General features: G+C 42.3%; 3 protein-coding genes across 5 annotated transcripts; 2 read left to right on the top strand and 1 right to left on the bottom strand.

Moving 5' to 3' along the window:
• Window positions 1-4,755: 4,755 nt before the first annotated feature.
• RB195_011317 (uncharacterized protein) lies at window positions 4,756-11,846 on the top strand (the record flags this gene model as incomplete). 2 transcript variants are annotated; one of them, XM_064192672.1, is made up of 9 exons in its annotated part: window positions 6,552-6,597; window positions 6,688-6,795; window positions 7,243-7,364; window positions 7,601-7,744; window positions 7,811-7,893; window positions 7,953-8,073; window positions 10,853-10,970; window positions 11,042-11,188; window positions 11,710-11,846. In XM_064192672.1, 9 exons carry the CDS (start codon window positions 6,552-6,554, stop codon window positions 11,844-11,846), a joined length of 1,026 nt encoding a protein of 341 aa, XP_064050256.1. The 2 variants fall into 2 exon arrangements, with proteins under 2 accessions (XP_064050255.1, XP_064050256.1); XM_064192673.1 differs by lacking the exons at window positions 6,552-6,597; window positions 6,688-6,795 and adding an exon at window positions 4,756-4,765.
• Window positions 11,847-12,878: 1,032 nt separating this feature from the next.
• RB195_011316 (uncharacterized protein) lies at window positions 12,879-19,744 on the top strand (the record flags this gene model as incomplete). 2 transcript variants are annotated; one of them, XM_064192671.1, is made up of 10 exons in its annotated part: window positions 15,297-15,432; window positions 15,606-15,727; window positions 16,754-16,848; window positions 16,904-16,982; window positions 17,046-17,204; window positions 17,269-17,353; window positions 17,421-17,577; window positions 17,652-17,832; window positions 17,900-18,079; window positions 19,655-19,744. In XM_064192671.1, the coding sequence occupies 10 exons, from the start codon at window positions 15,297-15,299 to the stop codon at window positions 19,742-19,744; spliced, it is 1,284 nt and encodes a 427-aa protein (XP_064050254.1). The 2 variants fall into 2 exon arrangements, with proteins under 2 accessions (XP_064050253.1, XP_064050254.1); XM_064192670.1 differs by lacking the exons at window positions 15,297-15,432; window positions 15,606-15,727; window positions 17,421-17,577 and adding an exon at window positions 12,879-13,121 and having other exon boundaries at window positions 17,269-17,408.
• Window positions 19,745-22,545: 2,801 nt separating this feature from the next.
• RB195_011315 (uncharacterized protein) lies at window positions 22,546-22,945 on the bottom strand (the record flags this gene model as incomplete). Its single annotated transcript, XM_064192669.1, has 3 exons — window positions 22,546-22,590; window positions 22,649-22,842; window positions 22,900-22,945. The coding sequence occupies 3 exons, from the start codon at window positions 22,943-22,945 to the stop codon at window positions 22,546-22,548; spliced, it is 285 nt and encodes a 94-aa protein (XP_064050252.1).
• Between the last annotated feature and the right edge of the window lie 273 nt (window positions 22,946-23,218).

Genomic DNA, 23,218 nt, shown 5'->3' with positions numbered 1-23,218 from the left:
TTTTATTACTCTCTAGGTGGTTTTTATGTGTCATACCAGAGCAATGGGGTCAGAACGGAAAACTGCGTCTTGGGCCATGCTACTTGGTGGAGTAGCATGGGCCGAGACGCTGTTTTCCGAAGGAGGGGGGTCAAGTGGCAATGTTCACAACAAAAAAAAACGAGAGAAATGAGAACCGTAAAATTCTAAAACTGTTGATCCGCCTACTCGCAAAGCAGAACCACCTCGAGAAAAGACGAAATGGACATCATCATACACTCTTGCTGTTGGATATCTAAGAGCGAGGAATAAAGTGGATCCTAAGATATGGACTTAATAGATACGGTAGAAGATGAAGATAATGTGAAACAATGATAAACGGGAACAGGGAAAGACTGAAACGAAGGTGATGTTGTGGAACAGGATTGTTTCATTTTCTGAGTTCTAGATTATTTCTGAACTTTTTATGGCAGGACTGAAATATGCAAACATCACAAATGTGTTACTAAAGAATAAAGGATAAGATGCAGGGCATTGATCAATCTCAAGGGTGTGCGCCTACGCATTCGACTTCAATTTAGAAATCGTTTGTGGTTTATGAACAATGACTTGCGGGGCTAGCCAATGTGGCAGGCCAATGTTTTATTCTCCCAAACAAGTCTGGTACCAAATTACCAACCCCTAAGGGATCAACGGCTTGGTCGACACTAGGACGACTTCAAACTTCCCGTTGCTTGTGCAGCGACAACAGAACCTCCTGCCGACTGCGCTATACCCGCTTTAAACATGTGTTACTAGAGTAAATAGTTAATGTGCACTACCAGCAACACATATGGAAAGTTACATTTCAGTTCTACAATATAAACTACGAAAAGAACCGACCCTCTCCACTAGTATCATTTAGAATTTAGAGAATGAGACATCTTTCTTCTGTGCTTCCTTCATTCACCTCTGGTTCTTGTTCATCCCCATTCCAAGTACTTTGGATCATCTACCCTACTCATCAAATCCAAATCTTAAACTTCACACCATTCCTCGCTTTTAGACATTCAACAGCATAGATATGTTGATGTCTATCATTTTCTTCTTCTTTTTTCAGTGGTTCGGCTTCGCGAGGTGGAGAGCCGATCCTCTGTGGACATTGTCGTTTGAACTATATTTTTATCAAATTGGTCACCAACTTTCACCAGTTTGTTTACTCTCCACTATACTAATGCTTTTTGAATTAACTGATCGCAAGTAAAACTAAATATACATTACTGTATATACCATTTGCGTTATTTGTGTACTAAATAACTAAGTATTGTTATTCATTAATTGCATAAATTAACTATTAACGTTCATCAACTTCTATGTCGTCTCGCTCACTTCTAGCGCATTTCTCCCCTACTCATTTAAAGGCATCACCCCACGAATCTGATGTGGTGCGAATTTCAGGTGGAGAGTTCCTATACGGGGTCTTAGATTGTGGAGAGGAGGGTGATTTTGTCCATTTCTTCCTAATTGCTGTAAAAAACAGCCCGAAGAATGCGGCGCGTGCACAAAGCTGGTGCGCTCCAATCGAACTCGTTGTAGAAAATAGCGCGCCGGAGCCGTTTTTTACAGCAATTAGGAAGAAATAGACTGAATTACCCTTCTCTCCATAATCTATGACTTCGTATAGGCATCACCTACCTGAAACCCGCACCACCCCAGATTCGTGGGGTGTTGCCTTTAAGCAGCTGGCTCCCTCGCTCAGCAAGTACGCTGTACATCACATACGCTATGACATGGTTGTGGTTTCCCCTCTGGGTCAGCCACTAACCAGAGAAGGTTCCCTGGCAAATCACTTCAAAAAGTTCTAGTTTCTTACCTTGACTTTTTTAACTGTTGTTATTTTTAATAATTATTATTCCAATCTTCACTGTAGTACTTGGAACTAAAGCCAAAGAAACAAAAACATTACGCTTTTGAGGAGCTTCTCCAGAACAGCGATTTAATTGAAAAGAGTATTATTTTACTAACCCCGGTTACTCTAATGAATCTGAAGTCAGTCGAACCAGATGTACGCATGTAGAAAATGCATTAAGAATATCCTGTAATAGAGTTATTGTTGTGAACAACGGGTTTGATAACGCTTTTTTGATTTTTATTTTTACAATCTAGAACTGGAAGGAATTTGATTTTATCAGTTTGTATTGGTTCATCGCAAAAATAATAGCCATTCTGCAAATATTTTCGCTTTTTTGAGGTTGTCAAAGAAAGGCTGCCTTCTTATTTTGCTGAGCGGATAAGCTTCGAGCATTCCCGTAGATTCTCTCCTTATTTCTTGGTGGCAACGAAAAACGGTGGAAACGAGAAAACGTGGAGAAAATTTACACCACTGTTACATGCTGCTACAAAACGGAGGATATTCATTCCCACCGTTGAACTTTTTTAATTTTTCCCCAAGACTCCTATCTACCTCTCCAATGAAACTTCGACGGTTTTGGAAAGATCTTGGGAAGTCGATTAACTTCCGACAGTTCTGTTTCTGAATTTTCTTGATAATAAATATAATATAGATTAGATCCTAATCTTCCTAATGAAATTATTAGTTTGCAGTAAAACTTCAGTTTCTCACGGTCTTCAGTGATTAAAAATCGTCAAAACGGAACATACCTCAATCAGAAGAGCATAGCGCAAAACAATCGTTGTGTGGAATCCATGAAAGAAACTCAGTCCAAGCTTGTCCATGGGAACTCGAGGAATCCTACCGAGCCTCCTCTGTATACTATTGAGGTCTGTGAAAAAAAAGAACGAGCTGTGCTTCTATCCGTTTCTCCTCTATCCGTATTTGCTATACGAAACATTGTACGCGAAGAGAATGGACCAAAGCTGACCAGCTAGGGCGAGTGCTGAGATGCAGTGTGAGATATCCGCGACCCCAATCCGCCCACCTGCTGTCAATCCACCTGTCACATGACTATGGGAATCAGTCAAATCAGTCATCTTGATCGTAATGATATAGACTACTCTTGTTGAGTAGTTGGGAACGTGATCCACTTGACGTGCTACCGCAACCGCAAAAAAAAATAATCAAACACAAAATAAACACTTAAAGAAGTCATGCACACAAATGAAACCAAACAGCTTTCAATTTTACAGAAACTTTTGCTTTATTATAATTACTTTTGTAGCTAGATAACGGGCGGGTGTATCGCAGTCGGTTCCGTTGTGATTGCACGATTGATGGATGGTTCGAAACCGCCCCTAATCCCAACTAAGTCTTTCATTCTGTCAGGGTCGATAAATTGGTTCCAAAGTTGTCGTTTTAACGCTACTATATCTGCGCACTGTGCACAACAGCAGCAAGCAAATAGGAAACAAATAAAGGATAATAGCAATAATAGCAAATAAACAAGCAGATTTTACTAGGCCGATGCAAAAATAATGCGCGTTTTTCGTGGCCTTATCTTCCCGGCAAATTTTTTTCACTTACACTCATCTTTAATATCAGAAGATCTATAGCGCTTTGTGGCGCATTTCGTTGCGGCTTTTAGAGCTGGAGTGATTTTGAACGAGAATCAGTATTTGGTCAGTATCAGGACAGAAGATAATTTGTCCAGGCAAGATTTTCACCAATTCTTCTCTTACGAGTTCAAGTTGGGCTGGTTTGAAGCCGAGGCAGCTCAAAATATCTATCAGCGCTGTTTGTGGTGGGAGAAGCTCCACCGAATCCACGGAACGGCATCGGTTCCAAAGGCGATATGAGCCTCTAAGTTAAGGAACGTCGCGGCTGCTTCTGAAGTTAACAACCACCTGTTGAAGGCAATCATTGAAGATTATGTGCAAAAAATAACACAATAGGTTGCCCAAGAACTAGGGATTGATCATTCAATGGTTGCCTGTCATTTGGAAAAAATTAAAAAAGTGAAAAAGTTGAACAATTGGGTGCTGCATGAACTGAGCGAGTCTCAAAGAAACGGCAGTTTTGAGATCTGCTCAACGCTTCTGTTAAGCAACAAGAACAATCCACTTTTCGACCGTATTGTTATATGCGATGAACAATGCATCCTTTACGACAACAGGACGCGTCCTGCTCAATGGATGGACCGGGATGAAGCTCTTAAACACTTCTCAAACCCTAAAATGCATTCGAAGAGGGCAACGATGACTGTGTGGTAGTGTGTTAGAGGTGTGATCCACTGCAGCTTTTTCAAACCTAGCGAGACCATCACAGCAGAGAAGTACTGCAAAGAACTGGACGAAGCGTAAACACCAACTTCTTTGCTCAGCGTTAATGACCAGAAAGGGCTCGATTCTTCTACACGAAGTAGAACGCTGAAGTACTTCTGCTTGCTGAAGTAGAACGAGTTAGGCTACGAGACCCTACCTCACTCACCATTTTCACCAGACCTTTTGCCAATCTACTATCATTTCTTCAAACATCTGCACAGCTGAATAAGAGGTGAAAACTTCCAAAACTAGGGTGATGCCGGAAACGACTTCCGGAACTTCGTGCACTCCATAACGTCGGACTTTTGCGGCGAGAACAAGCCAAATTGCGTCTCGTTGGCAGCGACGCGAAGACTGTAATGGTTTTAGTTTTGATTGACGAAGTTGATTCTGAGGCGAGTCATTGCGATTTGAACCGAATGTTTGAAAACGCGCATTATTTTTGCACGTACCTAATATCTTATGCTAAGATTTAGAAGGCCCTGAAAAGCTACAATATTTTTATTCTGAGATTGTTTACAGCAGCTCCTCTCGTTTGATTTCCTCTCTATCGTGACTCTCATTTACTAACCACTCAAGATGGCATCTGGTGGGTATTGTGGTTTGCATTGCTGGATCTTGTGCAGCGAGTACTTGAGTAACTGGACGGGACCACCGCGAAAATTGTTGCTTTTCCTCGCGTAGCGATAGTCTAATTGTCTTGCAGGATGCACGAAAATTATCTTCTGGGCAAGCACAAAGTGTGCTTCAGGCGCAACAACGTCTGTATCAGTTGGACTAAAAAAATATTGATTTGGTGAGGAATAAACAGTGACAGTCGCTTTTTCGAGAAACCTTTCGAGAAAGTTTCGTTGTCAACACATAGTTGCTTACCTGGTAAATACCAAAATGGCGATGTCAGGAAGAAATAGTAATTTTACCTATCCTTCATACTTTGAACTACTAACGTCTTCCTATCAATTAATACTAATTTGGGGATACTTCGGCTTTATTGACGAAGTGAACAGATTCGAAGGACTTCAAAATCTGCCAAATCGAATGTGAAAAAGGACTGAGAGAAGAAACGCCCGAACATTAGCACCCTTGTAGTACATGTAACAAGAATGAACGGATAATAAATGTTTTCCTACAAAACAAAGGCAGTATCAGTCTTCTGCTAACACGTTTTCCTTCGTTAAACAGTCGTTCATGCCAGTACAAAAGCTTGCATAGTGTCAGCGGCAAGCGTGATCTTGAGTTTTCAGGTGGTTTATGCTTATACGGAGTCGTAGATTATGGAGAGAAGGGTGACTCCGCCTATTTCAAGATAAGGCTCCGAGCGTTCCGACGCGCTATTTTCTGCAACAAGCTCGATTGGAGCGCGCCAGCCTTGTCCATGCGCCGCACCTTCCGGGCCGTTTTTACGGCAATTAGGAAGAAATGGACGGAAACACCCTCCTCTCCATAATCTACGACCCCGTATAGGAACTCTCCACCTGAAATCCTCACCACCCCAGATTCGTAGGGTGATGTCTTTAAAGACAGCATACCACGAATCTGACGTAGTGCGGTAAACGGCTGAAAAAGCTAGAGATGGAGATGTAGATTGCAGAATCAGGGAAGGCTACGCGCATCTCATCCTAGTTGTAAAAACGGCGGTAAAGAGTACGTTTTTCACGACGATTTCACCTGCAACACGCCCCCATTGTACATGCGCCGCATGCAGCTGCGCAGCGGTCGGAAACCGGTGAGTTCTCCTCGATTGCCTATTCAAGTGAAACCAATAAATAGGTTGCTGAGAGGACCAGAACATACACTTCTAGCGTTCCTTAAATAAATAATTAAACTGTAAATAAAGCGGTTCCCACGCCGTCTCTTAGAACCATTAAAAGCATCACTCCACGAATCTGAGGTGGTACGGATTTCAGGTGGAGTATTCGTATACGGGATAGTAGAATACGGAGAGGGGTGATTCCGTTTATTTCTTCCTAATTGCCTTAGAAAACGGCCAGGAAGATACGGCTTCGAGCGTTCCGGCGCACTATTTTCTACAAGGAGTTCGACTGGAGCGCGCCAGTCCTGTGCGGCGCCGCATCTTCCGGGCAGTTTTTTACGGCAATTAGGAAGAAATGGACGGAACCACATCCCTTCCCATAATCTGCCGTCCCGTATACGAATACTCCACCTGAAATCCGCACCACCTCAGATTCGTGGTATGCTGCCTTTAAGAAAGTGTGAGCGGAACCACCCCTGAATCCGCAATCTACAATCCCATCTCTAGCTTTCCTCGCGGATTCCCTCACCACGTCAGATTCGTGCTATGCTGCCTTCATTCACATAGGCATTATGATACGAGTTGTTTTTCTTCGAATGGCAGTTTCCTAAATTGGAATGATATGTGTTATGCGATCGTTCGGCATACTGCCGTTAATCCACTGTTAGGTTGGTCCGAAACTCCCGCACCAAGTTCCGAAAAAGTCCTAGTTTTTTTCGAACAATTGTAGCTTTACTTTTCATTTATAACTTTCATAGATAACAGTCAACACCATCAAGATCACCATCATGATCCGTCAGAATCATTATCAGCGCTTCTTCGACTCGCAGCCGCTAAGGTTCTGGACTTCTGGAACTATTACTCTGGTAAAGTGTTGAATGATGATAATGATGATGGTCATTATTCTGCTGACTGATATCTAGACAAGGAAAGATGTAATTGTTTGGATCCAAGACTTTCATACCAACCTTATAACGGTATCATTAAGTTGACATGGAACGTCCACGTCTAAGTAATTTCTCAGGTAATTCAACCTCTTACAGCGCGGTTGAGTCTGCAGTTGCGATCGATATAGGACCACTCACTAGGATTGCAGCGACGATTGATGCTAGCAAGGGTCCCCTCTTTATCACAACTGCTACTCTTCTGCACCGCCTCAGGCGCAGCCAATACCGCAGTTGCACTGACCTTCAGGTCGTTAGAAGAACTATACAAAAGAAAAAGCTTATCTGAATTGATGGAGTTCATCCATCTGCACAGGCTGTACTGTATTGTGAGAGACATCAAAGAATTAAGGAATTCTATTTGTTTAGGCAGATATCCTCCTTTTGACATTCGCAACAAAAATCTCGACACTGCTGAGGAAGACTTCCTGTACCACTTTGGCTTCGGAACCAAAGATATGGACATTCCGAAGGTTTTTGGAGATACAAAAGTGAGTGTACGCGATGTTTCTGTAAGTGTCAAATTGTATTCATTGAAAAACTTGTGTCACATGTGCTTCACTGGGGGAACGATTTCTAAGATACGGGCATTACAATTTACTCTATATACGAAGCGCAGTTTAATTCAACTGTAGCTTCTGTAATAACAGTAATTTTCTACCTCAACGTTCACTTTCTCTCTTCCATAAATAATTGCTCCTGTTGTCACAATCCTCAATCTTTTTAGTTTGTTTGTACTGGAGGGTCACCAACTAGACTGAAATTATATGCGGAGTGGTTTGCAAAGGAATGCAGACTTCAGTGCAGTGAAAATCTCTCAAAAAGTGATCGCTTTGTTCTGTTCAAAACAGGAAAAGTAGTTTGGGTAAATGTAAGTAGTGTACTCCAGTTAAGCATCCAGAAATTACTAGCAATCGCTACTTGCGCACGTTTTCAGCATGGCATGGGAACCCCATCACTAAGTATTATGCTTGTTGAAATATTGAAGCTGATGTATCACGCCAAAGCTAAGGATGTTAAGTAGGCACAACTTTTTTCCCTTTGCTGAAGAGTTACAGTTCCCCTAACTGGTATTTCAGATTCATACGTATGGGAACTTCTGGAGGCATCGGTGTAGAGCCGGGCACCATTATCGTCTCTACGAATGCGATAAACGCTGAACTAAGCGAAAAGTACGTACAATGGATAGCCGGAAGGAGGGTAGGCCATTAGTTGATTTATTTCTCTCTGTGATGTGTTCGCTAAGCTCAGGCTTTTCTTCAAGTTCCTCCATTCAGCGTGAGTAATCCTCCCATTCATCCTAATCAAGCGCAAAATTTACCCACTAGTTTTTCCATTGATAGCACATGAAGAGCACCAAATTAGTTTAATAGAGACTCTGTGATGAAACCTGACCAACGAATCAGCGATCTTCCTGTCGTGTGTTCAAGGTCGCGAAAAGCACATTCCTTCTTGGTTCTGCCCCAACGGTTGCTGTTGGTATGCGTCAGGTGTTCAGCCCACCTTACTTCACTTGACAACTGCGACAATGTTTCTAGTCTCCTATCAATAAAGTATGATAGAGCTTCAGATCCCTTATTCCGCTTCCGTTTGTGCGGAGGTGGGACTGCTAGCATCAACTTTCCCGACTCAGCCTTCAGCGGCGCTGACTACGTTTTCCTCCTGCCTGCAGGACAGTTTTTTAAAGTGTAGATCAAAGCGTCAAGGTGTTAGAAATGTCGGTGATTTTATAAGCTCTCGAAGTCTCTGGCTTCCTTCTGCTCTACTTAATGGGGTAGAACGTTCTTCAACATGTTCAGTTCTCGACCTAGATATACATAGCTGGCGCATTCAGATGCAATCGCCCATTGAACGGGAATGGAGCACAGGAAACCCATCCGATCATCACTTCCTTTTTCGGATTCGGCTGGAGATGTACTATATTTCTATGCGTTTCGTGGAACACGGACAGCATTCGTTCTGTGTGGCTGACTATTGATATTATAAGATGGATATCATGACCGGGACGAAGATAGCGCAGTTGACCGCCATCAACTACTATGTTATATCATTTCAAGTTTTGCAGCGTGTTTTCCAGAATGACACTAAATATTTTGAATGAGACAGCATTAGTCTGTCAGACACCTTTTTTACACGTCGCTAGCGATATTCTTGTCGAATGACGAAATTTTAGTCGTGAAATTACTGCTTAAATACACCTCCATGTACTGGCTTGGTTACTGTGCAATACTTTCGTAACCACTTTCGTCTCTACTGAGTCAAAGACCTTCCTTAAGTCAATGGAAGTGAGCAGCACTGGGACTTTTCGTATTTTCTTGATATCTTGTTCGGTCAGATTCCAACCAGTGTGTACTAACTGAATCGTGCTGACTAATGTCCTCCTTCATATAATCTTCTTTCAATACTAGACAGGGAAGAATTTGTTAAGCATTACTCTTATGAACAGCTTGTGGATGGCAAAGTGTAAACAGATCAGGCGAAGGCATGTGGGTCCCCTTCTTTCGCAGAAACTCATTAAGACCTTGGATATCTTTGCCGTCTGCTGCAGACGTCGGCCACAGAGTAAAATTTACAGACAATCATGTGGCACCAATTTTGGCTTTGAGAACACCATCACGAACAGCATCTAGTGAGGGTGTGGTATTGTCTCCGTCAGTTCGACGACATCGTAGGCCATCTCCTTTCCATTATCAGATGTTCATTTATTGTTTTCGTTGTGTATATAAGTTCAGTTCCATTCGGTAGTTTGAACAGTTCCTACTATTTCCTCTTCTCTGACATTACTTCACGCTCCAACGGAAACAAGAACTTCCTCATGTTTGTGTCCATAGATTAATTCAAATCCCATGAACAGGTCGCCAGTATTCATTCCGTTGGGGTTTGTGGGAGAACTTCGTCTTCTCTCGTAGTGAGCAGGTGGATGTTACTTTTTCAAGAATGCTCTAATCTTACACTCTCCCTCCATCGTCACCCTCTCACTCCCCCTTCTGCTCCCTTTAGTGACTTGGTGACAAGCCTTTTGAGGGATCAAAATGCAAGACACATTAATAGTACAAAGCAGTTCTTGCACAACGGAGACAGGGAGCCATCCCTGTATCTACCTGCACTTCAGAGCATGCACGAGGCAGCTTTTGCTATTAGTCCCGCCGTGTGACCTAGCGACTAACTGGTTTAAGTTAAGTTATTTTCCGACAAAGAGTTTATAGTCATTTTCATAACTATGCAGTCAGACGCAATCAAACAACTTCTGTAGAAGAAACAACAAGTCAAAAAAGTTAATGTCTCGTATTATTCGTCACAATATGACTAGATTATAGCAACGCAATGAGACGGGCATCTCTTTGAAACAACCAAGAAGAATGTTAGGCTTTCGGAAGAGATTGAATTAAAATATGAAGATAAGCATTCGGAGTGCAAATAACTAGAGTTGGAATACTCTACTGGTTCGTCATTCCATGACTGAAACACCCATGATGACACCATAACATTTTGCATGAACTGACCCAGGATTCGGTTCTCGGGACGAAGAATCGGATTCTCCTCGCCACGAAATCCACTCCTTGAATAATGTTATTTGAGTGTAGTTCAACGACTTGTGACATGAAATGAGATCTTTTTTCTTCCAATGACTCCTCTCTAGACAGAGGTTGTGCTGGTATCAACCTGTGTCAAGAGATGTGCTTGGTACTTCTTTTTCAAATAAGAAAGCTCACCACCTCTTGACTTCGCATCATAATCGATCTTCTGCTATTGCTGCAAACTTAAGGAATACTACACTTTGCTAACAGTGCAACTAACGCGAGTTTCTTATTCGACATTATTTGTATTATGTACTAAGAACGTTTTTTGAACGTTTTTGGGAAAAAAAGAACTTCTATTAATACAGAGATTTAGAATAAAAGAGGAAAGTTTCTATTGATTACTCTTTCTTTCGGCATTAAAAGTTCTGATGCGTAGAACTGCCCCAAAATTAGTACAGGTGGAACGTGAAACATATCTCGACGAAGATTTGCGCCGAGAACTGGTTGAAGTGGCTCGCGAAAGAAGACTTCCTGTGGATACTGGTCTCACAATGTGTGCTGATGATTTTTACGAAGGTTAGATAAGTCTTTTTCCCAAAACTACCGGTTATCCATCGAATGTGACTCTATTCTGACCGTCCTTTTAGGACAAATGCGTCTTGACGGCTTTTTCTGTGAATACAAACCAGAAGATAAGTTTGAATTTCTTAAGAAACTCTACGACAAAGGCGTACGAAATATTGAAATGGAAACCACTTGTTTCGCTTCAATGACATTCCGTGCTGGGTGCAAAGGTGAGAATAGTGAGGTCAAAATGACATGAAGCAAGGTGCAATTGCGTAAGCGGCAATTGCGCTCGAAGCGCCGCGGTTGGGAAGTGGGACTATCGTGAACTACCCATTATACAAAAACCAAGGCTAAAGAAAAAAAATACGGCTAAGGAGGTGATGGCTAAGGTGCAAACAAGTTCATGGGGCACAAAAAACATCCATGTTCTAAACATGGATGTGTTTTGTGCGTTCCTTTAATATGATCCGACGAAACGTTCAAGTCTAAGAGATCTCACATTTACTGCCTTCCAATAAGCTTAGCCCATTCATTGTGTAAAACTTGTTCATCCGTCGAATAAAATTTGCCCTCTCTTTGGTCGAAAGATTTTTCATGTCTATAATCTTCTTTCGTTGTTTTCTATTCCACTCCGCTTAATTCGTGTTCAAAGTAAAGAAGCTTTGCTGACTTTATTCAGCAGTGAATCCTACTATTAGAACGATATATGTTCTCTTCGTTCAAATTTTTAATTTTGTGTTTTTTCCAGCTGCCGTTGTCTGTGTCACTCTGCTAAATCGCATGAAAGGGGACCAGATCAAGCTTGACCCGACTAAATATTTTCAATTTGAGGAGCGCCCGTACCGACTAGTCACTGCGCTCATAAAAAAACAACTCGACTACTAATGAATAAAGATTATTTTTGCTACTGTGTATTGAAGAATACTTGGTATTTTCAATGAAATTCGTTAACAGTACAAATTTGAAGAAGTATTCAACAGTTCTTCTTACAAAAGGTTGAACAAATCATCTTAAGGATGACGAGTAGGAAATTGAGAAAGTTGTGCTATACTCCTCCTGGGATGCGTCATCGCGTTCACTCCAATTCGGAATCGTTTATTTTGTTTGTTCATGAATGCGTTACTAGCCGAATGGCTTGCGGGATATATCGAATGTATCAAGTCGGTATTTTTATCGTCCCAGTCAAGTCTGATAACAATTTATCGAGCAGGGAAGAATGAATGGCTTGATTGGGACTAGACCGGACTCGAACTTTTTCTGCCGCCACAGCGGAACCTCTTGCCGCCTGGGCTGCACTCACTCCAAGAATAGGTGTCGAACTGATTATTCGCCATGGACGAACCGTTTGAGAATCCCACCATGACGTTTTGATGGAAATGAATTTTCCTCTCAATACGCCATTATCTGAAAGCTCATGTAAGACTATAAGCAAGTCACTAGTTGAGTTTGTTTCTAACCAATCTAGTCGAACTGCTCTCTGTTGTTCACACTTACTTTCAATGTAGTTCTTCAGTACCATAGAAGGGCATTCAACAACAAAATTTACTTGTCATTAACGTACTCTTGTACCTACTTGAAGCTCATTTTGCTTTAGATTTCCAAACATATCTATAATGGTTATATCTTTGGCTTTGATAAAGCGATCTGTTTCTTCTTATTTTTCTTCTACCGATAGGGTATGCTCAATTTTCCTAACTGTATTACTCTAAATCACACCCCCCTAAATGAATTCGCTTTTCACTCCTCTCCTTTTATTCCTTTCCCAGTGCGCTGTTTCTCGCTCCAACGCGGGGCCGCCTATACAATTGTGATTGATACCTGTGGCGGTCCTGCTTCTACTAAACGCTATCAGGCAGTCCAGGCCTTAAGAGTGTATTAGCTATATAACTTGAAAATTCAACTTTTCGACTATTCAACATGCACACTTCCAGAGCTGATACTCTCGAAGGTCAAATGCTAACAGAGAAAATGGAATCTTTGGTTAAAGACATCGGTTTCGTAACGCTGAACTGCCGATCGCTGTCGAGCAAAGTCCAAGAAGCTTCTCTGTCCAATTGCTACGACATCTGCATGCGCTGTTTGCTCCACTGTAAGAAAGGATGTCCCGCCATCAGCATCAAAAACTACACTATATACTGCTGCGATGCTGATGAGAAGAAAGTAGGGGGTTGCGCGAAGAAACGATTACAATAATCCTGTGGGGGTTTTTGGCGTCGTCAAGAAGCGTCTTTGTACGCCTGCGAGATCGCAATGGCACAGATCCTCAGTCGTAAGTGCTCATACATCTATGGAGTCCGCTGAAGACTATCTCAAGGACGCATTTTATAATGATCTCAGCACGTTGATATCCAAGATACCTAGCCAGCCGACGGTTGTCTTCGGAATTGATGGGTTTCGAACAACAGTCTGAGGTGCTTGGAAAATGGTATTATCCTGCGAAGCAAACGTCGGGCAACAGTAATTGTCTGGTAGATCTTCGTAAGCAGACGAATCTCATAATTGCATCCGCGTTCGAGAAGTAATCATTGATGCCATCAGCTTACGTGGGAAGGCACAAACCGATTAACGCCAGAATAGTAACTCCAGCGGGAAATGACAACCCTACAGCTCAACTATGTTTTGACAAGGAACATCCTCTTGTCGGATATCCAAGAATCTAGAGCTGTGTCGCATTCGATTCCGACCACAGCCCGGTTCTTCTCAGCTCGAAGTTAAGGTTCCAGAAAAGAAGTTGGGGAGTGCAACCTCAACTAGAGATCGACATGACAGGTCTGGAGGACGAGGAATGTAGAAAGAAATTCCGCCAACGGGTGTCGATAAATGTAGGTGTACGGACCCTGAAGAAGCTTAAGAACGCCGACTGTCTCACCAGCTGTATTCAGGACGCTGCAAAGAAAACGCTTCCGAATTGCAGCAGTTAGGAAGCCGAGAAGGAAGTTAGGCTTTGCACCTGTTACTAGATCCACGTACAAAAGCGACCGCAGAGGAAGTTGCGTCGTCACCTGAAACGTGATCGCAGGAACCAATAGACGTCGAAAGCAAAGGAGTTTGAAAGGGCGTGGGACAAGAACCTGAAGAAAGCTTATGCCCTACTAAGACAGTATGGCGGCAAAATGAAGAGACGTTTGCCTGTTCTTAACTCTGCCAATAGAGTTGCTGTCAGGGAGGCGACACTACTCATCTGGAAAAAACATTTAAACATCTTGCTGAACCGTCAAACGCAATCACTCTCTGAACTCAAGCATGTCCAAGGAACAATGCACACCGCGGTCAGCGAAGGAGTCAGGAGTCGGAGGTGTACCCAAAAATGAATAGAAAATCTGGCGGAGACGATAAAAGTAGCGCAGAAATCTCTTTCTCCTTCTAAGATTCGTTAGATAATGAAGATCATCCGTTCGATATGGACTGACGAAAGGATGCCACATTCGTGGAGACCGGTATCATAATTCGCTTCCACAAGAAGTTATCCGCTATGGAAAAAAAGAACTACCGAGGAATATCTTTGCTGCGTGTTATCCACAAAGTATTGGATTGGAGCGGCTTATCAAACAGCGAAGAAACCAGCCGTGATGAACACGTTTCAATAACTCTCCTGACCATGAACACCTGGCTTTCATTGTGGTCTATCTAGGACTGACCAGGTGCTCATGGTCAGGAGAGTTATCGAAACGTGGCAGAGGCATTCGAAGCTTATGCAATTAACTTTCTTGGACTTCAAAGCCGTTTTCGACACTACTCATCGAGGCCGTCTTTTTAACGCACTTCGCGGCGAAGGTATTTCAGAAAGTTTATTCGCCTGATGAAGGACATGAACTGAAGAACAACTGCTGCTGTTCGAATACCAACCGCGCTAACTTCAACGTTCGAAGTGGAAACTGGAGAAAGATAAGGATCTGACGCGGGATCTTTCCTGTTCGAATTTGCCGTCGATAATATCAACCAAGAACAGTTGAGCAATGTCTTTTGGAGGTCGCTTGATCGAACGTGAGTACGCCGACGATATAGTGATATTCGCTTCAAGCAGCGCAAAGTTGCATTTAGAGGGTGAGGCAAGATGTCGACCTTGTATCAAAATTAGCTGCAGCTCACGATTAGCGACTCTGCCCTGATATGGTATGTGTGATACGTAAGCAAATGTGAGTCTCTACGAGACGCTCAGAACTAGAGTTAACGGACAGCCATTTGAACTTGTGAACGAGTTCTATTATTTGGGTTGCATGCTGAAAAACCGGCAGCTACGAGAGAGATATTCAGCAAATTTGCACTAAGGCGAGTTATGCATTCAACTACTTAATCAAGTTCTTGTAGTCAACCCCCATCGCAAATGAACTCAACATGCGAGTCTACTTAACCGCAGTTCGCACTCTCACGATGTACGGATGGGAGACTCGGGCAGCGCCGTCAACTGTGATGGAGAACCTTGACTGGATGGAAGAAAAGCTGCTTAAACGGCTGCCCCTTTTGGCCAATGGTGTGCCATAACGAAGAATTTTACTCAGAAGTGGAAATGGTGTGTCTGCGGATGACGGGAAGAAAGCATCAACATCTTGCCCCACCCTCTAAATTAGTCGCAGAAAACCGTCTTCGCTTTCTTGGCCACATTCTAAGGAGACCATCTGATCGGCCTGTCCGAGTTGTCTTGAGAATGCTCCCAAATCAAAGCTGAAAAGGCCACCTGGACAAAAAGAAAGTTAGTGAAGGAAGATCTGAGGAGAATTGGCATTGACAGGACAGTTGAGGCAAGATGTATCGTTCCGCAGAATATGGTATAGCGACGGATGGACAGATTCTCTGCGAGCTTTAGCGCAAGATTGAATTATGGGGTCAAATATGTTCAAGGACGACACACCTCGGCAAAGATGCAGATAAGCCGCATCTTTGCCGAGGTGTGTCGTCCTTGAACATATTTGGCTATAACATCCATCCTCCGTTTGAGTCAAGTAAATCAAGTCTCGCAGCGAAAGTCGCGCGCTGCATACACTCAGAAGCAAAAGAGGAGTCGGGGTCAAGATCGTCCCAGGCGATCTTGGAGACTCCTAACTGGTGGAGCAGGGGGTCGTAATTACGCGTAAACGCGCGTTGCTACAGGCTGGTCAGCAGCGGTCAGCCAATTTCCCCGATTACCTCTTGTCCCGCACCAGGAAGACAAGAACACGAGGACATATTTTCTCACGTCACTTGTAGCGTAAGTAACGTGAACGCTGCACAAACACAACATATCCGACTCCTAACTTCTGCGGATAAAAAGATAAAGTTTCTGGCGTTAATCAATCCGCTTGGAATGTTCCCCCACGTTCACTTCAACTCATAATCGTTTGAGATGTACGAACGTGTAACTGGCCTATACAATGACTTGCGGTGGCTAGCCGATATGTCAAGTCAGTGTTTTTATCCTTCCAGACAACTCTAACAACTCCAATTTTATCGACCCCGGTGGGACGAAATGCTTGATGAGCACTACGTCGGACTCGAATCTCCAGTTGATCGTGCAGGAAGCGGAACCTGTTGCCGCAGTGCTTATTTTGCAGCGTAAGCGAAGTGCGAAAAATAAATCCCTCAAGAACGATAAAGGAAGTCTAGACCATGAGGGCGCCCCGAACAGTAGAACCTGTTGTGGGCGTAATTGCAGAAAACACACTTGACAACACGTAACCCGCGCACTAGTTCCTTTGAATGGCATTGCAGTGTTTTCTCTTGTTTCACGGGTCTTTACGATGCATGAGTTTGTGGATCTGAATTGAAAATTTTCAAATAGCTCTTTAGCATTGAACACGAATATAATCTTATTTCAGATGGTAGACTTCTTCTCGGTGGGGGCTCGAGTGAAAGGAGACGAACCGAAATCAGCTGTCGACGATCGTGCGCGTATTCCATGGGTGGAAAAATAGTGCGTTAGTTCTTGTTTTATTACTGATGGTCATTGCACCTCTACGTTAATTCAGTAGACCGAGAAGTGTGGATGACCTAGTTTACCAAAATGAAGTCGTTGCCGTATTCAAAAAAGTGTTGGAGGGGTCGGACGTGAGTTTTTTTTTTTTTTGAAAATTTACTGATACCTCTGCAGTCCGTTCAGCTCATTTGTAGTTGCCGAATATGTTATTGTATGGTCCTCCGGGCACTGGGAAGACATCGGCTGCTGTGGCTCTCTGTCGTCAATTATTTCCTTCCCCAGAACTTTTTCGTGATAGAGTTTTGGAGTTGAACGCTTCGGATGAACGCGGAATTCAAGTGGTTCGAACAAGAGTCAGTTTATAGCAGTTGGCTTATGGTGAGCTTTATTGTTGCTGCTATCGTCATTCTATCTAAGATCAAAGATTTCGCTCACCGTGCTGTATCTAAAGCCAGTACACCTTACAAAATCGTCATATTGGATGAAGCCGATGCTATGACTGGTGCTGCCCAAGCAGCAATGCGCCGGATTATAGAAAAATTTTCGAAGACAACGAGGTAAAGCCCCAGAGCCTTCTCTTTTTTCTTTTTTTGCTCGTCTCCAAACATTCACTTTTTTTGGGTTTTGCCTCATATGCAATTATATTTCTCGTATCATTGACCCGCTGACATCACGTTGTGCGAAGTTTCGCTTTAAGCCACTACCTATTGAATCTCAGCTGGAAAGGTAAGTGCTTATCGCTGCTTTAAACCTCTACTTTCTGGGTTTTTTTTTTCAATTATGAATCGAATACTTATTAGGTTACTTTATATCTGCAAAAATGAAGGTGTGGAAATTGATGAAAAAGCGCTCACAATGTTAGTGACACTTTGCGAGGGAGATCTTCGAAGATCAATAACGTACCTACAAAGTCTCTCTTGTCGTCAGAATATTACCAGTGATTTTATATTCACCATGACAGGACAAGTCGATAAGAAAATTGTAGGTTTCTTTCTCAGATATTCTGGAGTTGTTTCGGTTGTTTTCTGAATTCTTTCTTATTTTTTAGGTAGACAAGTTATTTCTTACTTGCTGTTCATCGGATACGGACCGGATTGTTGATGCTGTTGAGTCGATCTGCAGAGCTGGCTATGCAAACCGCTCCTTGATTGATCAAATTTACGAACAGTTACTTGCAGACGATACGTTAAAGGACATCCAAAAATCAGCCATATTTGAAAAAATGGCGGTATGTTCTCTTACTCCTCTTTCTTTCTTTTTCTCTGTGTTCTGTACTGTCTTAGAGTAGGTTGTAGGAACATTGATATAAGCACTATCATATGACGCAGCTGTGTTGCTAGAACAGTATGTAAGTGACATAGCCAGGAGATCCTTTTTAGTTAGTTCAGCACTCAACAAAGTAAGGTGGTTTTTTGTGGGTACTTAATCTTTTATTGAATACATTTTATCGTCCTTTATCAGCTGCTTTGAGGTGAGAAAAATATACATGTGCTATGCGAGCGCGTTCAAAACACTTGCCACACGAGCAGCTGAGTAGCATAGGTGCGATAGGGGAGAGCCGAACACTCCTCAGATGAAAGGGTCTAGCTCATGAGGTGCAACTCAATGAGGATCCTTTCGCCAACCGTGCAAAAGTGAAGGGGTACCTTCACCAATCCTCGAGAAATGAAGAGTGTCCCTCCGTCAACCATCCAAAAGTGGAGGCGGTCCCTTCGGCAACCGTACAAAAGTGAGGGGAGTCGGAGCACCGGCTCCGAATACTGCATCTATGCTGAGCAGATTTTCTTATTTATTAGTACCCTTCCTGTTGATCACCATTTTATTTTGAAAGAGTATGAAATGCATCTCGGACAATACTACAAATTATAGAGGAGTCTTTTCACTTTCTCTTTAGCATTAGATCCGGTGAGACGCTACCCTGGTCATCCTGGGCATACTTGTGATAGTCAGAGCCGGTGCTCCGACCTCCTTTACTGTTGAACGGTTAGCGAAAGGATCCTCATCACTTGCGCTGCACCTCATGAGCCCTTACCAGGTCCTCACTATCGCACGTATGTTCCTGGGTATATTCTTCGACGCGTCGACGGACATACTACATTGATGAACAGCTTTGGTCTCTACACCACGGCATTTCTTGAGGAAGGATTCGCTTCTATTTCTGTCTCTCCGAATCGCTCCTTAGTGTAGTTGTGTCTTTCACACGCATCTACGTTATGAGGCAGTGGTCGTCGTTGTATTTACCTTAGTTGATTGCCATTTATGGGCCAACATACGTATGGTCGGGTCAAACGACATGAATCACGAGTGTAGTTACAGTGAATTTGCGGTTGAAATGGCGCGGTGGAGACAGCAGTTGGAACCGTCGCAATTTGCAGCGATGGGTGGTGCCAGCAAGGGTTTCACCACACTCCTAGCCGCTACGCTCCACCGAAGTGCTCCAAGAGAAGCCGAGTACGCAATTGAGTACCAGCTTCATGTCATGTCGTTTTGACCCTACTATAAAACCTCAACGATTCCGAATGGTTGTCAAAAGCTTTGGCGAGGACCAAGCAGATTGCTATACCCAGAGACTAAAATTTTCTTATTCCCGTCGGGTGAACATTTCAATTAACTTATTAGTCCTAACAATAAGAAATCTAACAAATTTTATGAGACGAAAAGTAGGCTTGTGAAGTTGCACTAACAATTGTTTTCGAAATGTCACTGAGTGGGAGGTTTTCTTGTAGGGGAACTGAACAGTCCCACTTTTTCATAGTTCATGAGACTTTATGCATGAAATAAATGTCTTCAACTAATATTTTAGGTAATTGAAGCTCGTTTGCTGGATGGAGCGGACGAATATATACAGATGATGGATCTTCTGTTTTGCATACAGTCGCACTTAAATTCTTAGATCTCCACAGTTTTGTTCCGGATTGAATGTTTCATGCTGTGGATACATGTTTTTTTTTCTAAATTTATCGATCTCTGTAGTTATTGACGTGTCTCACCTCATCACACTTCTCGCTAACTTGGCCGTGATGATGCCAAGAATCCTCCGTTTGAGTTTCATTTTATAGTGTTGCAATAAAGATTTATTTTTAGCTCGACTTTCGACTAGTTTGTCATTTGGGCTAGAATTTTGACTAATTGAGTTTGGAGTTTGAAAGAGGGATATGTAGTGACAAAGACGCTGCCAGCTAAGCGTAGATAATGAAGAGGCCAACGTCTGTCTTGGCTAAGGTACACGTCGAGCTCCCACGTCACTGAGGAACCTCCACTTCCACTGTTTTATTCCGAGATCTCTGTCGTGGATTCGAAGAGTTTTGCCCTTTGCAATTCGAACAGCATCTTTCAAAATCATAATCTTAGCTTCAAGAACTTGCTAGACATCTTTTTTCCCCTTGACACGAACACAAACAGGTGAATCCTGCTGTGGGAAACTATGTTAAGTATCTGATTTGATGCAGCTACAATCTGGGTGAGCTGTACAAAGTTGTGCAAGGAATTGTAAACGAAACTTATATGATTACAATGGTCATAAGCAGATATTTCGCGGAAAAATCAAAGCCGAAGACTTGTAGAAGTTTGTTCCTTGTTAGGCAAACTGTTCGAAGCTACTTGTGATTATGTTGGGGACGCATTTTCTTCTGAAAGCCTACATTTCAGCTTATATATAGCTCTCGATGAGCTTGTATACATCAAAAACTAATCAGTAAGTAGGATCAGTCAGTAGAAGTTTACTATTTGTACCTGCACATTCTCATACATATTTCGGATCACATCACGTTCGAAATTGTTCCCGTGCATTTACACACTTTTAAAAAAATATCCATAGAACCCTTCATTAAGAAGCCATTAAGTAATCCTTTCTTCTGGCATTTTCTATCAATGTCTTGGAATTCGCTAAACTTTTGCTATGCGCATTTGTAGCAGTTTAGCTTTGGAAACAGATAGAGATCGGTGATTGAAGGATCCCACGAGTTCGCTGGATATAAAAATGTTCTCACATTACTTCTGGCAAGAATCAGGGCAAAAATTTCTCACCAACAGTGAATAATTGGTTGGTTGTGAAATAATGGTTGTGAAATTCTTAGGGAATTTTCACATGCCTCATCTGACATATTCAGTAGTCGTTTACATTTAGAAATCGGAGTTCAGTGTTGAGATGTTCTTCGGTGGTATCTCAAGATCCAGGATCAAGACCGCAGTATCTCAGTGATAACATCCTTACGTCCACAGACGATGACCGTAATCCGACCAGCTTCATCGCTGATCCCATTAGCGACTTCTCGAAATAGGTTTCTGGGAACGTTCCAACCGTGGTATAATACCGTACTTTCCATTCCTTTGATTTGCGTATGAAAAACACTTATCAGCAGGCTTGTCATCCGCCGAGCAACGAGAGGAAAACTGCTCGCAATTCCGTGAATGTTACGCATCAAAACTGAGAAAACTTCCAACTAGGAAAACAATGTGAAACGCAAGATATGATTACCTCAGGGATATTTTCACATCAAACATGAAAATGAGTCTCAATAGATGTTGAAGAGTTGTGTCAGGTCTCAGCGATTTGACTAAGTGAGTTACACTGTAAGTTCTCTCCTTACTGTGGGCTAGTTAATCATGTAATGCTATCCTCATTCAGTGCCTCTATCAGGCTACGAGGGAATCACAATGTCAGTAATGGCAATAGAATAAGTAAGAGAGTAATAGTAAGTAGTAGTGAAGAGAGAAAATGAATCGATTTTTCTCGCCGATATTGGAGAACCAGATTGCAAATAAGAAGGAATCCATTCCCACCCCGCTCTCACCTAAGACCTCAATCCCACCTGCGAATGACCACAACAGCTGCGATTGGAAAACATCACATGCCACACGAAAAGCACCGACTACTAGGATTGAACACGATCTAAAGATGTCCTCTACCTCATAACGAAGGTTCAGGTTCAATGTTTGCAGCCATGTCCTCACTGGTTTGGAGGACGTTGTGTGACGTTTCAGATATCCGTAATCGAAGGAAGAGGTTCATGAGCGTGTAATAGTGTATACCAATGTGATTTGACTCATTTTGGCCCCCTGCATCCCTCAATTTCCAGTAATTTTTTGTGACAACCATTAAACAACTATGGTAGGGTACTGTGGTCAGCGTTTTGTGAATTTTAACCTAGAAGTTGCCATGATTCAACAGCAAATAGTACCGACTTGTTGATTCTTAAGGGAGAGGGTCGAAAATAACTGGTCAATAGTCATTTTTCACAGACAGTCTGGTTGCTTGAAACCATGTATGGATGGTGTGCTTTGAGTCCGGACCAACCAACACAAACTTGATCGCAAATCCTTGCCGAGTACTTTTTTGATAATATTTCCTCATTATTTTTCTATTTCTTTCATCATCGACTGTTTGCACAAATATAATGAACGTTTTCTGTTCCGGAAACACCAATTAGCTCAGATGCCATTATCTGACATACATATCTGAATCTCCCTTGCCCTCACTGTCGAATCTATAATCTATCAGTTTGCCAGCTTGTTGCTGAAAACATCACATAGGAATGATTTCTTTTCAAAAGCTAGAGAAATATGCATATATTTATATGTAGACTATTACATACAAGCAACATATACATACTGAGACCTATTTTGTTGCTAGAATACGACGAGAATATAAATAACAAGTGTTTTCGTAGCAGAAACAAGCGAAGAGAACTACCTTCATAGGATTAATGGAGGAGCGGAAGAACTCGAAGCAGATTTAACCTGCAAAAGACACAAGTAAGATGTAGGTTTCTCATTTCAATAAAACTTTGTAGGACACCTTGTTGAGTTTAGGTTTTTCTCTCCTCCATTTTTTATTTACAGAGTTCCTGATTCGCTGAAATTCCCAGTTGACGTAGCCCTTGAATTGCGAAACAGTTGTGCAGTTCTCGTTTTTGATCCTATACACAATACGAGGAAAATCCTTGACAACTCCACAGTTATACGGGAATTCGAAACAAAATGTGTCACCATCTGAAAGCTATGAAATGCTTTCGACTAAGGGAAAATTCAGAAATGGAAGCAAATCACCGTTGTACAGTCGCCTGACGAATATCATGCATACTGCTTCATCCATTAGTGATGACTTGTACTTTCTTCTCACAACAACTTCATTGAAGCAGTGAATATTCTAGAAAGTAAGGGATTTTTTGGTTGAGCACATTTAGCTATTACAACATGTAGCTACAAGCTGTATGCTGTTTATTGTTCAAATTTTGACTCTTTAAATCTCAGTTAACATTAAATCGTCAGTTGTGATCTACAACTAGCTTCAAAATAAGATTTCGTATGGAACTATTATTCAATTAACAACATACTACTATTTACTTAACAACACGGACTTCAGTCT

Source organism: Necator americanus, chromosome III, assembly GCF_031761385.1.
Source record: "Necator americanus strain Aroian chromosome III, whole genome shotgun sequence".
Lineage (NCBI taxonomy): Eukaryota > Metazoa > Nematoda > Chromadorea > Rhabditida > Ancylostomatidae > Necator > Necator americanus.
The sequence above is the reverse complement of the archived record's forward strand: the minus strand, read 5'-3'. Positions and strand labels throughout refer to the sequence as shown.